At 44.1% G+C, this 16,956-nt stretch overlaps 2 protein-coding genes across 2 annotated transcripts; both read left to right on the top strand.

Annotated features, from left to right (window-relative positions):
- The first annotated feature begins 7,928 nt into the window (after positions 1–7,928).
- SGO2 (shugoshin 2) lies at positions 7,929–11,525 on the top strand. The gene is given in 7 exon segments (XM_054278295.1): positions 7,929–8,086; positions 8,845–9,020; positions 9,283–9,345; positions 9,920–10,014; positions 10,565–10,737; positions 10,740–10,833; positions 11,459–11,525. Coding segments are annotated over 6 exon segments (696 nt in total). The 5' UTR covers positions 7,929–7,944; the 3' UTR covers positions 10,787–10,833; positions 11,459–11,525.
- Positions 11,526–13,180: 1,655 nt separating this feature from the next.
- LOC128938311 (shugoshin 1-like) lies at positions 13,181–15,697 on the top strand. Its single transcript, XM_054278490.1, has 3 exons — positions 13,181–13,375; positions 14,560–14,686; positions 15,459–15,697. Exons 1-3 carry the CDS (start codon positions 13,249–13,251, stop codon positions 15,688–15,690), a joined length of 486 nt encoding a protein of 161 aa, XP_054134465.1. The 5' UTR covers positions 13,181–13,248; the 3' UTR covers positions 15,691–15,697.
- Positions 15,698–16,956: the final 1,259 nt, after the last annotated feature.

Below are 16,956 nucleotides of genomic sequence, written 5' to 3' on the forward strand. Positions count from 1 at the left end.
AAAAAACAGTCATAAGATGTTAATCTCTCTAGCTGTTTAATCTTAACCACCCCCTCACCACTGCTCTCTCATGGGCTCAGCAGTAATATCCCCTCCTCCCCTCTTGAAATGACCTAATTTCAAAGTATAATTTCTCTCTGTTTTGGCTTTTAAGGGGTCAGACTGATGCTGTTTGAGTTGGGATGAAATTTGCTTCAGTCCTGTCATTGGCTGCTGCCTATGGTTCTCCTGAATTTGTTTCAGAGAAGATTTGCCAGTTAATTTGTAATTTGTGAATATATTGAGCTGTGATTAGTGACAGCCCATCTAGGGAATGGGGAGTGTTGTTAGGCAGCACAGCATGGACATATGAGCTTACCATTAGAGATGTAAAAATGGGGATTGGAAGATAGACTTCAGTGCTACTTGGCACTGCAGGGAGATGCTTTTTCTTTAGCTGAGCCCTTTACCAAAATAAGAAAGCAAGATGGTTAAAGGGGAGAGCTGAGAGGCACAGGCCACATCATCCTGCCCAATGCTGGATCCTGTATGGGAGTTGCAAAGCACTGTGGAAAAGGGAAAGTGTGTATTCCTTGCCCCTGAAGTGCTGCATCCCTCATTGTCCCTGGAAAAGTAGCATAGTGCCTTGAGGAGCAGTAGGGATGCACTGGGAGAATGTAAGCTCCCAACATACTGGCAGGAGGAAGCAGGAGAGAAATGGATAATGGAAGAGGAATGGATGTCTTAGATGCAAGATATGAGGGTGGACAGGAAGAAATGGCTGTGAAGATTTAAAAACAAACAAAACCCCAACTAAAACACAAGTTGCAAATGTATTACCAAAGCTAAGGTAGAAGACATCAGTTAACTCACCTACAACTAAGTGAAGTACCTGAAGTCTAGGTCTTTTATTATGTCTTTGCTTCATTTGCTTTCCTCAATTTGAGTTTGTTCCAGGCTTCCTTGGAGAGATTCCTTGTTTTGCTTCTGTAGTTCCCTGCAGGACGCAAATATTAATAAGCAAAAGCACAGCAGGCAGGGCTGAATCCATCAGGAGAGATGGGGACTGCAGGGCAGATCAGCCTCCCTCCTGCTGTGTGACATGTGATGCACGTTGAACTCAGGGCTGTGGGGGAGCCCCCTTGCTCTGGTTCAGCAAATCCAGCACTGCTGCTGGAATGTTTTCTTAGCTCTGTTGCTTAGTGGAGCAGTGGTAAACAAAAGGCTTTAGCAAATCATGGACAAATGAAAGGCAGAACCTATTTCATGAACATGCTAGGCTAATCTGACATTACTGGGTTCTTTATGGAGTCAGCGGTTTTGTTAATTTCTTTTAAAACAGGGTTTCTTTTCTTTTAACCTAAAAGTGATGGTAGTAAATGTTTTGGGTTTTTTTTTTTCAGGGATATTAGGTGGAAGAATACTTTCCATGTGTATATTACTGGAGTTAACTTTCCAGCTCATGAGTGACACCTCCTGCCAATGTCATGCAATCCAATTTAGAATTGACACTTTAGTGTTGTTATGAAACATCTCATGCTAAAGAGAGCTGAGAAGGGCGGACAAGACTGGGACATTCGGTGTTGCATTGCAAAAACTGTTCTACTGGCTCATGTGAATGCTCCAGACCTACTTTGTCATTCTGTTGCTTTCCTCTGGTCAGTGTGTCCAGTTGCTTGCAGTCCTTCTTAGCTCTCCTTGCTGAATGAGGACCTTGCTTCTGATGTCATGTTGGTGTCTGGTACTTGATGCCTTGGGGAAGAGAGAGCCTTGTATCATCCTGGGCTTAGAGTGCCACCAGGCTGGTTTCCAGATCTACTGCACGGGCCCACTTGCAATACATGGTTGGAGGTAAGAGGTTCTGGTTTCAAATTCTTTAATGCTCCTGAAGTTACTCTCATTTTTGCTGCAATTGAAAAAGAAACAGGCAAGCTGTAAGTGGCTCTCAGTGGACAGTGGCATGACTGACCTTTGCAAAACTTCTTGTATTAGTCTAAGTTTAAAAGCAAGCAATAATTGATAGACATAAAGGCTGTCAAATGCTACTGGAAACATGTAATCTTGTTTACCTCCACTTGAGGAAAATGCACTTTTGCAATTGTCATGAATTTCAGGAGCCTGAGCTAGATGCCATTTTTAGGCTACAATGACAAAACTCCTCTACATTGCCCCCATCTTCCCAAGACAACAGGCACAGCCCATGGTTTACACCATCCTTTCCCTGTGCAGCTGTTGAAACTCAGCAGGCTGGAACTTGGTGGCTCTGCTGGGCCAGGTCCTGCTGCCTGGTGTTCCCCTGCCTTGGCTTTTTAGGAGGTGGGGTGAAATGTGTTCACTTTGCTTCTGGCCCTGCCCTGCAGCTTCAGGGCCAGTCAGCATGGCAGGTGGATGCAGGGAGATCTTCAAAGGTTGAATCCAGTGGTCCTGACAGGACAACAACTCATGGACTTGTATACCTGCAGAAACGATGTGCTAAGACAATGGGCACACTCTTCTGGTCAGCAGAAGCCAAGTTAAGTGCTTCAGCAGTCCTGGGGGATAAATGAGCACGATTTGTAGTGTCCATCTGAACTGCCTCAAGGGTGTGACTTGGGCTCCCTAAGTATCTATATATTTTAATAAAGTTAGCACGTGATTTTCAAGGAGATTTAAGCCAAGGCTTAAAAACTGATGAGGGATAACAGGAAATCTCCACCAGTTTACTTCAGTGGGGGAAAAATATCCCCAGAGAGTTAATTTTCAGATGGGCTGGATTCCAGCTCTTTGAGTCTAGGATTCTTAAGGAAGCATAATCTGATTTCCACTGATAATTTAAAACAGTACATTTAACCTTTAAATGAATTAGGACTTTGCAAAATAAAGCATCTTTAGTTTCCCAGCTCATCAAAGCATTTCCTTTGCTTTCTCATAGAGTGGGAATGATCTTTAGTGCATGATTAAAATGAAGCAGTGTTGTTGGCTGAAACAGAAACTGAAGAGCCTGATAACATTAGCTTATCTTCTTCAGAAAATTTTGTAACTTTGCTACCTTTTGATCATTAAGGAAGTATCTCTGAGTCCACAAGGGGCAAGATCTAAGCAAGTGGACAGTAACACGAGCTGAGAGAAATACTACTTCTGTTCTTTCTTTATCTCTGCTTACATAACATCAAAATATGAATCAAAGCTAAAAAAGGCCCACCTCTCCTGCTCCCAAAGGAAAAAAACCCCATCAAAACCCAAATGCAAACTCAAACAGCCCACCACAGGAAACAGCATGAATAGCTAGCTGGAAACCTTTGAAGAAAACATTGCTCCTCTGCAGTGTATGGTGAGCACTCAAAGCAGAGATTTCTAAAAATATCCTGGGTTGGACATTCAAGTATTCCTGTCCATAAGAAACAAGGCTGTAAAAATATACAGTGTAACATTCACAGCAAAAGGAGGGACAGTTGATCCACCCACTTATCCCAGGAGCAGAGAGGAAGATCCCTCCCTCTAAATAACGTATTGTGAAATGCCCCTACATCACAACTAGTGACATTTCTAGTTCTTGATGTGGAAGAATTCAACTAAGAGACATTACACCCAAGGCTATTTTGGTGCATGTAACTGTGAGCAGGAATGAGCTCTAGCACTTTCTGGACATTGGGTGTCAGTCTGTCATTAATATTACAGCTAAGCATGTCTGAGATTTAAAAAAAAAAGTTAAGTGCACCACAAACACTGTGAATTACATATAAATTGTCTGTTATAGTCTGACTACAATTCCACATCAACTTGAAATAGTTGGTTAGGAAACATCTATAAATTATATGTTACTGGAAAAAAAAATCTATATATTCCAGTACAAGAGACCACCTACAAAAATAGAGGCAAAACCATTTCCAAGATAGGATTAAAATAGGAGCTGAGAAAAAATTAATTAAGAAAGAATACAACATACACAGTACTGAAAGTACTTCACCCTTGTAAAGAGTTTAGAAATGGGAAACAGACAGAATGAGCCCATTTAAGATGAGCATCAACCTTAAGCATCAGCTTGCAGCTTGCCTGCATCCCCATCAGTGATGTATATTCTCTCATATAATGCCATCTATTGACCTGCTGCCACTTCCCAGTTTCTTAGCATTGGCTCCCTCTCCCTACTGTGTGTCTATTAATCAGATCTATATGGTAGAAAGAGGGGATGGACTGTGAAGAAGACAGGATATAAGAGATGAAATTACAGCAAAGAAAAAAGCCAGCACTTGGCCCACCAATTCATTGTAACATTGAAGTGCATGCTCTACTCCTCTGTTCCATGATACACACAGCTGTTAATGAATATTGCCCTTGTATTCTCTCTCTCATAAATGCACAGAAGAAATCATGCTCTACCTGTGTCAGCTCTTGCTACAGGCCTCAGGATCCGGGTTTGGAGCCTCTCTGACTTGGGGTACTTCTGAAGAGGAATTCCCTCTTTCTTGTCTCTGCCTCAGTTTGTGTGCCAGGGAAATCAGGCTATGGCTTCTTGCAGGATGGCTGCTTTCTCATGTTGCTTAGAAACAATACTGCTAAGCTGAGAGAAATTAAAAGGAAAAAAAGCAGCAAATCAAAACCACCACAGAGAAGAGGTTAAACCTCCAGCTTGCATTATCATTTTCAAGCTAGATGATGCTAATACACTTCCAGGCATTGAGTTTTGCTGCTGAGCCTCTAGCGGTTGGTTGGAAACCTAGCAGACTTGCTAATAAGGGAGGCAGAGACTATTCACTGAGTTTTCTGGTGGATCTAATTACTTGTAAATGAAGCTACCAACTTCTACTACTGTTTCAGAATTCTACCAAATGGAACAATGAAAAACTAGAACTGATACCTCCCCAGAGCCCATCTAGGGTTCCATTTGCAGTGTTTGTGGCATATAGCAAGGATCCTGGCTACTTGTTCTTTCATCAATGTTATGTTTCTGCTTACAGTATTGGGAGAAATTTTAACAGTCAAGAAATCCCAACATGCAGTTCTAAACGCCACTGTTGTCCTTCCAATGGATGCAGGCTCATCTTTCATGGGATTGCTGATGGTAGCCAATCTATCATGATGGCTAGCAAGTCACTGAGAGGCTGTGGGGTTTTGTAGATAAGGGAGGTTTGCAGGCTGTAGTTCTGAATGAAAAAGCCATTCCCCTCCTTGGAAATGTACTTCTGTTAATAAATTATCTCCTAGTAAAAAATAGGAATCAGTTTATGAGACATGATCATAATGTTGTCTCTCTTTGTGATGGTCTAAGAAAACATACAAGGAAATGTATTAACATGAGACACAGATGTTCTCCAGGAAGAAATCTACTTAGCATTTATAGAATTTGTGCTGTGCTTTCTCTGTTCTTTCATTTGCCTTTCTCACTTATTCTATGGCAAAAGGAGCACCAAGCTTAGCACTTCCCCACTTTTCATCCCAGCTGAGGAGCTTGTAATTAAGTTGGATTTGATTTCAGAGAGCGTTCTCCATGCAGGCATCGTGGCAAACATATCAAAAATAGAGCTGCTGCTTGTTTGCTCTGAGAAACACAGATCTACTGCCTGCCAGGCATAACTCCCCCAGTTAACACCCACCCAGGGCCTATCTGCTGCTATGGCCAGGCAAGAGGGAAAAGTGACCTTCACAAAGTGAACACAGCCGTGCCAGGACTGACCCAACGTCCTGCTAACCCAACCCCTCTCCTGTTATGTGGCCTTAAAAGTGATACCCTGATGAAGAAAGGGACTTTCCTGAAATGAGTCTGGTCCCTAGTCCTTGGGTGAGCTCATCCCTGCCATTTCCCCCAAAGTAAGAAATGCTTCTGTATCATTTCAAGGTGGGGAAAGCCACTGTGTTTGTTCTCTTGCCCAGTAAAAATAAATAACATTCACTAGTGGATGCCCATGGAAGAGATGGGGGAGCTGTGCCAGCAGGCATCAAGCTGTGTCAGTGTATTTCTCTGTTCTCCAATTCAGGACCTTCTTGAGCAAAAAGTGTTGCCTTGGCCATTAATAGCTCTTGCTTGTTTTTAACTTCTCCAAATTTGTCCAATCACTTTCAGAATAAGTGAAATTGAAATTTTTAGAAATGACACCAGCAACATCTCCTGGCAAAGATTTACACTGTTTCAATAGAGCTGTGTGGGAAAGGGTCTCTGATTTTAAGAAGCCAACTGTTAATTTAATTTACTGACCAGTATTCTTAATAAACTTAGAAGAGAAAATTTAGGCCCCCAAACTGTGGAATTTGTCACACATGGATCATACAGTGTACCTTAGAGGACACTTACATCTTATTCCCATACCCATAGCACTAGCATTTAATGGCAGTCTGTCTCCCTAGAGCAAGAAACAAAGCTGCAGTTCTGTGTGCCTGCAGAATTGTTACCCATTGCACATCTAATTTTCAGGATAGGTATGGAGAGTGTTTTGTCAATCTGCTACTTAATTAGGTTGGAATTAATAAATATATTCAACAATTGCCATTATCTAATGCTCATCTGCTATGTATTAACAAATACCTCATAAAATAGGAGTAGGGTTTAGGACTCTTGCAAAGGGCTACCTTTGTCTGTGGCAGAGGTATGATGTTCAGGTTTTAGAAACATAAATTACTTATCAGTAGAACTGCCTTGCTAAGCTTTAGAGCTTGAAATGTTTCAATAATCTCAGCTCCAGAAGGACGTTAACAAAGTTTGGGAGAAGGATGTACTAGTGATAGTGGAAACAAAGAATGCAGAATTTGCAAACCGCAAGGACATTTGGCAGAACTCCCAAGATAAGGAAGAAACTAACAAAACCCACTCAGTAACTGGGCTGAAGTCAGCCCCAAGTTGGTAGAAGGTAATTCTGGCAAGGGGAGATTGCGACCACAAAACTCACCAACTCAAAAGAAGGGAGACTGAGCACATAGACTATAATAGTAGATAGAATTCTAATTAATCAGAGAACTATGTAACTTGTAGCCAATGAATATTAATGCCTTTGTTTACTAAAATGTATGAATAGTGATGGTTTTTGGTAGTCATGCTGTTTTAGTGGATTTGACACCCAGCACTCTTTTCTGTGCAGAATTGTACAAATCAAATACCTCACCTCTCTGTGGGGATGGGCCTCTTGAGCACCAGGTAAAAGAACCCATTTTGGGAAAACAGACATGTTTTCAGAAGCTTTACTCCCATGGTACCTCCACTGTAAATTGATTTTCAAAATATTTGTCTGCTTTTCCTGTATGTGTCATCTCCTTAAAATATTCAGCACACATAATGTCAACTTCTTGAAGGCAAATTCAAGGGTGTCTGGAAATCAATGTATTAACTTGGGCAGAAGTGTGAAGTGCGTAGGAATAAAAACAGTTCCTTTTAACGGTCACGTTTAACTGTCTTTGTCACGGCTGAAAACTACAAACTCCAATTTTTGGGTGGCGTATGTCCTTCAGAAGAACCCTCGGCCTTCTTTGAGGCACTCCAAAGAAGCGGGTTATCTCTGTGGGGCCGGGGCCGGTGGCGGCAGCAGCGCCTCAGCGTTGGCCGCTCCAAGCGGGAAGGGCAGCGGGGCCGCAGCATCCCCGTGCGGCCGGGGGAGCCCCGACGGCCCCGGCGACGGCCCCGGGCGGCACAGGCAGTTCATCCGGCCCCGGCGGCGGCCCCGGGCGGCACAGGGAGCCCCGCCCGCCCCGGCGGCGGCCCTGGGCAGCAGAGAGAGTTCATCCGGCTCCGGGGGGCGCGGGGCGCAGAGGAGACGCAGAGGAGGCGCCGCTCTCCGCCGCCGGCCCGGGGGCGGGGCGAGGGGCGGGCCGGCCGCGGCATTCGAAAGTCGCTTGGCGGGCCGGGCTTCCTCTTCGCCCTCGTCCTCCTCCGCCGGGGTCCGCGCGGGGCCGGGCCGGGCCGCGGCGCCGTTTCTTGGGGAAAGTGCGAGCCTTGGCCAGTGAGGGCTTGCGGAAGGGAAATACGGGTGCTGACCCTGCTCGGTGTCGCTCTCTGCAGCGATGGCAGCGCGGGAGGCCGCCGATATGTCTTTCTTCAGTCTGAACGACGTGAGGGAGCGGATGCGGGAGAAGAAAAAGGGTCCCTTGAGGACTGCGAAGTTGAATGCCTCGCTTGCATCGAAAATCAAAACGAAGATCATCAGTGAGTATATTTTGCGCAGCGGCGTGGACATATGCTGGCTGCTATGCCGGCTTATAACTGGGCCTTTGGCCGTGGCATCGGGAGTGGGCGGCAGTCCCTTACCTGAGCTCGTGTGCTGCTTCTCAGCTGCTTCTCTGCCCGCGGGTTCTGAGTGAATTCAGTGCCCTGCAGAGGAGTGTCAAGTGCCACGCAAAGTGCCCAAAGGTGTGCGAAGTATTTTAGTGTATATGCGATCCTCTGTGTTATCTAGGCCAACTGGCTTGTTTTTATGGGGGAAGTAATGCAAGGATAGAACAGGACATAATTTGGACTACCTTTAAAAACTCAGATATTTCCATTACTTTTATTTAATTGTTTTGAAATTGGGAAACAGGGGTCCAAATTTACTCAAGGGCAACTATAGAGGAAAACAGCTTTTTCTCCCATTTCTTGGATGATGATGAGGACTTACCTGTTGGTGACTTATTCAAAGCAAGGAGCGTATATTTTTAAACTTAACACTTCAACCATGCCATCATTCTTTAAGAATTGAAGCAGTAGCTTGGTGCCTGATTGTGACCCACTGAGGATGGAGAGGGTATCTGAAGTTGCATGTTATTATGGAAGGATACTGCTAATTTTGTGAGGGGGCTATTGAGTTGTAGAGATCTGAATGTGAGGAAGGCTGGTCTAGGGAAGAGAGAGAATTACGGTGATGGGAGAAGTGTGGGTAAGCCCTTGGACACTGATGATGTGTGATACTGCTCTGTCTCTCACAGACAACTCCTCCACTATGAAAGTCTCCCTAAAGCAGAACAATAAAGCACTGGCTCTGGCCCTCAATGCAGAGAAAGCCAACGCACAGCGGCTCACCCAGGAGAAGACCACCCTACAGAAGGAGGTGAAGCAGTGCCACTTCCAGAACGCTGTGCTGCGGCACAGGCTCTCCTTCCTGGTGAGGCACTCACCGTGGCTGCCATGGGGAGGGGTGGGAGGTAAGGTGAGCTGCACTAGCATCTCAGCTGTGGGAGGATTGAGCTGTTACTGTTGAATGTCTGGATTCTCAACATATCGAAAAGATTGCCATTCATTTGCTTATTTTTGTTTTCAAGCTGTGTTCTCCCCAGAACATGCCTCTGGCTAGTAGCATCCTTGTTGGAAGAGATGTTTTGATGTAATAGCTTTATGGCTTCTCTCTCTTTATTACCTCAATACAGAATAGTATGTTGAAAAAAATGGACAATCTTATGGCTGCAGTTAAGATGGCCGAGCTCTCTGAGGTAAACCATGGGAAACCTGAGCACACTGATTCGGGGAAGGGGGCTGTCTTTTTCTGTCTTTTGCTTTGTGTGGCCTGCTCATTTCAGTGTTGGATGCTTCACCTGTTTTTCTTTGCTTGCTTGAGTTATGCTGGCTACGTGCTGGCCAGTTTGGTGTTAAGGATTTCCAGGGTAACTCTTTGTGTAGGAAAACTACAGTTTTAAACTGTTTTCCTCTGGATTATTTGCTATATTGGGCAGTAGGCTTTTCTGTTCTGACAGGTTGTGTCTTCTTTTCAATTTCTTTTTTAAAGTATTGACATGGCAACTTGGGATAGGGAATAAGACGCTTTCTCTGTGTCCTGTCTCATGGGTGAATGGGAAAATACTTCTGCTTCCTAGTCTCAGATTATGTGAACTAGTTTAACTTCATTCTGCTGCAATTTGTTCCATAATTTATTCCATAACGTGAGAGGGTTACTGGCAATACTTTACATACTTTCTAGAGAAACTGAGCTTCTGCTGTTTCTTTGCAGGAGGCTGCACAAGGGATTTCAGGAACTTTAAGTCACTCTCCTATTTCTCTTCTTTCCAGTTCCATATAAAGTCTTCATCCTTGTCCAGTGACCAGAAGAGCATCATGACTGAAGATAGCTGGGCTGATGATATTGTAGATGGTCAGCTTCTGAGGTGGGCTTTAAAATGATACCACCAAGCTTGTCCTGAATTCCTATATGCTAAACTTCTTGTGTTTTATGTGTGTGCCTAGTTGCCAGTTTCATATGAGATAGCTTCTCTGAACCTCCACTGCTTGATGCTTTCCTTTATTCTGTCTTTTTTTTGCCACTTCTTTTCTTGTTTCTACTAATGCTGAGTCTATGCAAAAACGAGTCTTTTTACCTCCTTTCTCTGAGACTGTGTTACTTTTAGGCAGTTTTCTCTGTGTAGCTGCTGAGTACAGCAAGATTTGATTGAGCGAGTGAGTGCCATAGCTGGCTACTTTGATGTTTGTTACATATAAATGCTTACTAGTCACCTCCTTGTATGAGGTAAGCTTTCTGGAAAGATGGTCAGAGCATGATCTCTTAAAGTATATTTGAAGTCCTGTTTCTTCTCTGTGTAGTCTCTGAAGACAGGGCAGTCCTTGGAGCTGCCACACGTGGCCTGTAGTTAGTCTGCTGGATTCTGGGGCCTGTCATGTGTGAGAAACATGATCCATTCTGCTCTTCCTTCTCACCAGAGTTACACAGATACCGATGAGAGTGCCCATTTCCAAGCTGCATGATGCAAAGCAGCAAGCTGGCAGCTCCACAGCGCTACAAATATCCTCAGGACAACTTCAGAGACCTGCTTCTAATGAGGCCCTGAAAATTGTGCCTGTTGCCTCCAAAGATACTTTGCCACCACAGCATGATGAGATACCTCAGTTCCACCAGGAAGAGAATGGCAAGAAGGTGATTGAAGCAATGGCAACAGAGGGGACTTTTCATGACTCTCACATATTTGGAGGTAAATTTGCATCTCTTGTTGTTCTTCTGGTATGACTTTGTGTCTGTGCTCAGAAATGTGTAAATGCCATAGCTCCAGTTAGCTCTCAACCACAACTCCAGTAGCTCCTAATTATTGAACTGGTATTAACTACATGCTCCACTGGGGCTGCTCTTGCTGGAGTTATGTATATCCCAGAATCAGAGTCTTCAGAGGGATATGTGGTCTGTTTGCAGTAGATCAAGCTCAAAATCAGGCTTTTTGAGTAATAGGCACTGAACTTACATAAGACTTTTGGAGATGTCTGAAAGTGCAGAATCTGACTAGGTGCACCACTGTTTCTTGTGGATTTGCCATACAAATGATAACACTTATACAAATCAAGATCCCCTAACCAGACATAATATTATCCTAATATTGTGTCTGGTTAGGGGATCTTGATTTGGGCTGCCCCTCTGTTCAGAGAGAAGCCAGCTAAGCAAATCTGGTACACAGTAAGTTGAGGGAGTCTCTGTCTCAAAATCATGCTTTTTTATGCTCTGGATTTGTGGCAGTGTATGGAGCAAGGTTTTTGCTGGTAGGGAGAAAGTTGGCATTTGCCTGCTGCATTTCTCAGCCTTAAACATGATTTTTTTCTTTCCAACAGAGGTCTTGTGCAGCACTGAACAAAATCCCAACAATTTGCCAACTCTTGCCTTGGAAAGTCATACTCTTTCATATGAGGCTGATGAGATGGCAAAACATTTATTTGATCGTCTCTCACAAGGGCATGTTACTCAGAGGAGAAAGCGTTCCACCCTGTTTGCCACAAGCACTCCATCTTCTGCTCTGGATATCTTCCCACATGTCAGTTCCACTCAGGCAGCCTGGGGTGGTACTGCACAGGACAACAGCAGCTGCAGCAAGAACAACACACAGCAACAGCTGCCATCTCCCAGCCCCCTGGCTTCACCTGCTCCAACTGCTGTTGTTTCTCATAGAAACACTGTGGGTAAAGACACCTTTTGTGAGCAGCCACAGACAAAAGAAATGGGGTGTGGTGTTGAAACGGACCCTAGCTGTAGCCAAGTCCCTGAGTTTGTTCCTGTAAAGGTTAAAAGCAAAGGTAAGTGTAAAACCAGAGCGAAAGAGACTGTTAAAAAAGCAAGAACAGGAAAAAAGAAAACAACTGCAATTAAAAACAATGCAGAAAGTAGTCCCAAGAGATCTCAAGGTGAAGAGTATGCTCAAAATGCAAAGCTTCTTCAGCCAGAAGTTGCAACATGTTCTAGTGAGACTGAAGTCTGTGAGGTGGGGCAGAAGGTGTGTGAGGGGGCTTTTGACAGGAGGAATAGAGACTGTGGTGTGGAGCACCATTCCCACTCTCCTGATGGAGTCCAAGGCTTTGGAAGTACACATGTGGTGAATCCAGCACAGCTGCAGAGTCTGGAAAGTGCTGACTCGATGCAGCAGGTTAAGAAGGGAACCATCTTTGAGATGCAAAGTATGGAGAGCTTGCTAAAACCCCCAGTTCATACCTTCTCAAGTCATGAAGTTCCCTCAGGAGATTTCAGTATAGAGAATTCTACAAAATTCTCACGTGTGAGCAGAAAGAGCATCAGACAGAAAGCCAACAGAAAAACTAGAGTACTTGTGCAAAGGGATGATTCTGATGAGGAATATCTACCAAACATTGTGATAATACCAGAGTCCAAGGCTGAAGAACGGCCTAAAAGAAGTCAAACAATCAGGAAGGATACTGCCAGGAATAGCAATTGTGATCAGAGAAATGAAGTTCATGTTTTTAGGCCCTGCATAGATGTTCAAGGAGAAGCTAATGGGAGCACAAAGGATTTGCCAGGTAATGTAAAACAGCGCAGGGAAACGTATATTGTCCGTCCTTTGGATCTTGCAGGAAATTCGGGTTGTTTCCAGACAGAATCTGAAGGGAGTGAAAATCTACCTCCCAGGTCTGTTCCTGGGAGCAAAGTGAGCAAAATCCCCAGACCTGTTAAGAGCAATCAAAAGAGCAATAAAAACCAGACAGGGGACCTTCAAGGAAATGGGCAAGGTGAAGGTGACCACAACATGAATGCTTTGATGAAAGAAGCCTCTTGCAAACCCAGGCCTCAGAGGAAGAGGAGCAACCCTCAGCCTCCAGAGACTGATTCCCTGGCCAGAAAAAGTGATGGTGCCAAGGTTCTCATTGGGAGTTCCACAGAACTTGTGTCGAAGCAGACTGTCCTGATGGGGAACTTTTCCTGCATTAGCCATCTGCTGTCTGAGCCAGGTGATTTCCTGGAGGAGCAGCTACCTGAGATATCTCTTGCAGATAGTCTTGCAGACCTTTCACACAGTCTTGAATCCTCCCGTGTGAGCAGTTCTGCAGTTTTGTCTGTCAGCTCCAGACTTACAGAAGTAACAGTTTCCAAGAACTTAAGTACTGAGGGCAACAGAATGCCAGCAAAACCCCCTGTTTCGCTGAAAAACTCCCTGATATTTCAAGAAATGACTGCAGAGGAAATATCTGGGGAAAGAAACCAAGTCCAGTCAAGTTCTTGGAGCTCACCTTCACAGAAACCTGGTAGGTAGTAAGATGGGGAAGCTACCTGTGTTTGGAGATGAGGGCAAAACTCCATGCAGCAAGTACTTATATTTTCCTTCCTCTCGTCTCTTTTTTCAGAGTTAAAGGTCAGTCTCCAGTACACCATTTATGCTTCCACTTGTGCTGCCCTGTCCTTTCTGTGGCTACATTTGCTTCTAGTTTATCAGCATTTCTATAAGAATTTCTGTTCACTTGTCCATGTGTAGATATTGGGACAAGACTAGCAGCATGTGCTGAGTCTTGCTTTACCACTCTTGTTATCTACATGGCATACCTATTAATTTAGACAATCAAGTGTTTAAGCACTTCAAAATCTAACTTGATGCTGACCCTGCCTACTAGGGTCAGTCAGTACTATTGGGGCACAAAACAACAACAAGGTGGAAAATTTTTGGTTCAGAATTGTTAGTGCTGCAAGGCACTTCTAAGGTGATATCATCACTGGAAATTAACCAGGACTCAACCTAAATTATTTTGGTTGTGGGTTTATTTTTTGTTCGTTTGTTTGTTTTTTAAAAGGATGTGGAGGGTGCATCCCTGGGCTGGTACTACAATAGTTAAGCTGATAGTTTTGGGAAGTTTGCTGTTAATGGATGCTCTGTAAAAAGAGTAGTCTAGTGGGGTTTTTCTTTCTGTAGCTGTTGACAAACAGCCTGTTACAACTGGAGTGGGCTGTACTTTGTAGAGAGGGAGGAAGTTTGTTCTCCTGCCCTCCTCCTTTTGGCTGTCTCCACTTGGGAAGGTGCATGAGCCCTGGTCCTGTGTCTTGCTGGAAGTCAGTAGGTTGCTGGTAGGTTGTTTGTGTGCTATAAGCTTGCTGTCTTCTCCAGGCTGTAAGCTCCTGAGCATTGCAGCTATCAAATAGAGTTTTTATATCATTTTCTACTACTACTATCTACCCATGATACTATCAGTACTAGTGATTTTTTTTCGTTGAGGGACCTAGTTTGATTTATGAGCTGACTTTTGAGGAGCAGGTCTGATATTTTTGGATTATAATGGTCTCCTGAGTTTAGGGGCAATATGCTTAGATTCCAGACTGTGCATGTTCAGAGAAACCTGCTAATGCAACTCTTTTCTGTTTGTCAGCTGTTATTTTTTAGGATATCTGGAAATAGTTTGGAATCACTTTGATCAAACCATGTGAGTGTCTCCCTTTGCAGATACCAGGCCACTACAGGACTTGAACAATGCCAGGGTTGTGTCTCAGTCCAGCTCAGAGGAAGCATCAGGGCGCTCATCTAGGCGGCAACGGAAGCCAACCTGCTACAAAGAGCCATCAATCAGCAGGTTGGGCTTTAAACTCTTCATTCCAAAGACTGTTCCCATGCTGCAACCCCTGCTCTGCTCTCATACACTAACTCTCCAGGGCTGGGCCTTCTCTTGCTTTGCTTGTTCAAAGTTCTTACCCTTTGTGTTCTGTGACCCTCCTCTTTTACCACTGTGTGGTTATCCAAAATTCTGCATCAGTACAAATGGATTAAAATGGTTTAAGCTTCTGGTAACAAGCTACCAAAGATGTTATTTTACTTGTTGAAATGAGCACATCTCTTGGCAGACTGCATCTGTGGTACTCCAGTGCCAATGAGGCAGTAGCACAAGGATAAAAGACAGGTTAAAGACAGCCCAGCAAAAGCCCTGATTTCATTTACATTCTGTGATGACTAAAATTTTAGACACCTGAGTAATACTTTCCCCCTGAGAGCATCCTGTATCTATATTCACTAGCAGATATACCTAAATAAATAGCAGCATCTTTTCCCTAGGAAGCTGTAGATTCAGTACATCCTCTATTGCACAGAGTCATGTATTCCTAAAATGACAGCTTCATAGTTATATAATGTTTCTGGGTGTGTTTTTCCCTGCAAAGTGTCCCAGTTTGAACTTTCTGTGAAGCTGGTTATATTGCACCAGAAAGTACTCCATTGGACAAGAAACAAACTGTACCACTTCATCATCTTATGGGGAAGAACTGCACTAAAATTAGGGACTTCAGGGACTAAAATCATACATGAATTCAAGGAATACTTGATGGTTCAATGTAACCCTTTTGTTTCTGCAGGAAACTGAGGCAGGGTGACCCATTTACAGACACTGAGTTCCTCCACTCTTCTCTCTGCAAAAAAAAGCCAAAGCCTGTCAAAGCCAAGCGAATGACCAAGAAGATGAAAGAGAACAAAGAACAGCTTCCTGAAGGATCTCTCAGTGCCAAGGCAGGCAAGTTGGTAACAACAGAAAGGATTAGAATGGTGGTTGAAAGCAGCCCCCAGGCTCCTAGCAGCTCGTGCGTTTAGCCACAAGGCTATGGCTTTGAACACAGAGGCCCAAGCAAAGATGGAAGTGGCTGACCAGGCAGATGAACTATTCCAGCTAAGGCAACCCAAGGACCAATTGGACAAATTGAGCCTTGTGCCATGGATTTCTTCTGTTTTGAAATCTTTAGGACTTACGGAGTGGGGAAGGTGGTTAACACAAATTGATGGATGTCTGTTTTAATGATGGGCATGGCCCTTATGTGCTGTATGATTAGCTCCTAGCTATCTTGTGCTTTCTTCCTGTTCTCTGTCCCTGGCTGCCATGTTAAGCTCTCTGCAGCAGAAGATGAGCTCTACACCAACCAACATTAAGGCATACTTGAAACACAGGGTACTTAGGACCAGATCTAAACATGTCTTGTCTCAAACATTCTGAGTATTGCTACAGGAAGGGTGATCAGAGGAGAGGGTCGTGTGGGACAGAGCTGTTTAAAAACATCTCCCCTTTTCCTATCACTCCTTGCCCTTGTTAAAAAGTACCTCCTTCAGCCTTCTTGTAGCCCCTTGAGGTACTGCAAGGTGTGATAAGGTGTCCCTTGCACCTTCTGTTTTCCAGGCTGAACAACCTCAACTCTCTGTCTTCATAAGGGAGGTATTTCTGATCATCCCTCTGATCAGCCCTCTGATCATCTTTGTGTTCCCCCTCTGGTTTTGCTCCAACAGGTCCATATCCCTCTTAAACTGGGAATCACAGAGCTGGACAACAGTACTCCAGATGGGGTCAGTTGTGTTTCAGGAAATCCTTTACTCTTCCACTGCAGTACCCACTGGCTTCAAGCACTTGCTTTTTTTAGGGTCTGCTGTGCAACTTTGAAGATTATTGATTTTAAATGTTGAGAGAGTGGTGGGGAAAAGAAGGGATCACATAGTTGTAAAAGGGAAGGAAATGTGCCTGTTTGGAAGCAGGAAAAATGTTTCCTCTGTGGCAGAGCAGGGAGAGGGCTGCTCTTTTCTTCTGACCATACTTACTCCTTCTCCTTAGCACTTCAGCAACATCTGTCAGTTCATGAGGATAGGCTGGGTCTTGCTGTACTCTCTGTATTCAGAGGACTCCAGAAGATGGAAACTTCATTAGTAGAGGGAAAACAGTGTCATCAGCAGTCAGATAAATGCTACTATATAGCTTACATTTAAGCTGCACCATTAAGTTATTAAAACTAGGAAAAAAAGGCCTGAGATTCAAAAATGCCTTCTTATTTATTTGTTCCATTTTCTGAAAGTCACCAAGCTTTCTCTGGTATTCTG

The sequence above is a fragment of the Melozone crissalis genome, unplaced genomic scaffold (assembly GCF_028551555.1).
Source record: "Melozone crissalis strain CALT ecotype California unplaced genomic scaffold, PUWL_Pcris_2 ptg000023l_1, whole genome shotgun sequence".
NCBI lineage: Eukaryota > Metazoa > Chordata > Aves > Passeriformes > Passerellidae > Melozone > Melozone crissalis.

What these genes read in the sequence shown, in the direction of transcription:
- LOC128938311 (XM_054278490.1), top strand. Translation starts at nt 13,249, where the DNA reads ATGCCAGCAAAACCCCCTGTTTCGCTGAAAAACTCCCTGATATTTCAA. An exon ending in CTCACCTTCACAGAAACCTG is followed by an intron (nt 13,376 to 14,559) that starts GTAGGTAGTAAG and finishes CTCCCTTTGCAG; the next exon opens with ATACCAGGCCACTACAGGAC. An exon ending in AAAGAGCCATCAATCAGCAG is followed by an intron (nt 14,687 to 15,458) that starts GTTGGGCTTTAA and finishes TTGTTTCTGCAG; the next exon opens with GAAACTGAGGCAGGGTGACC.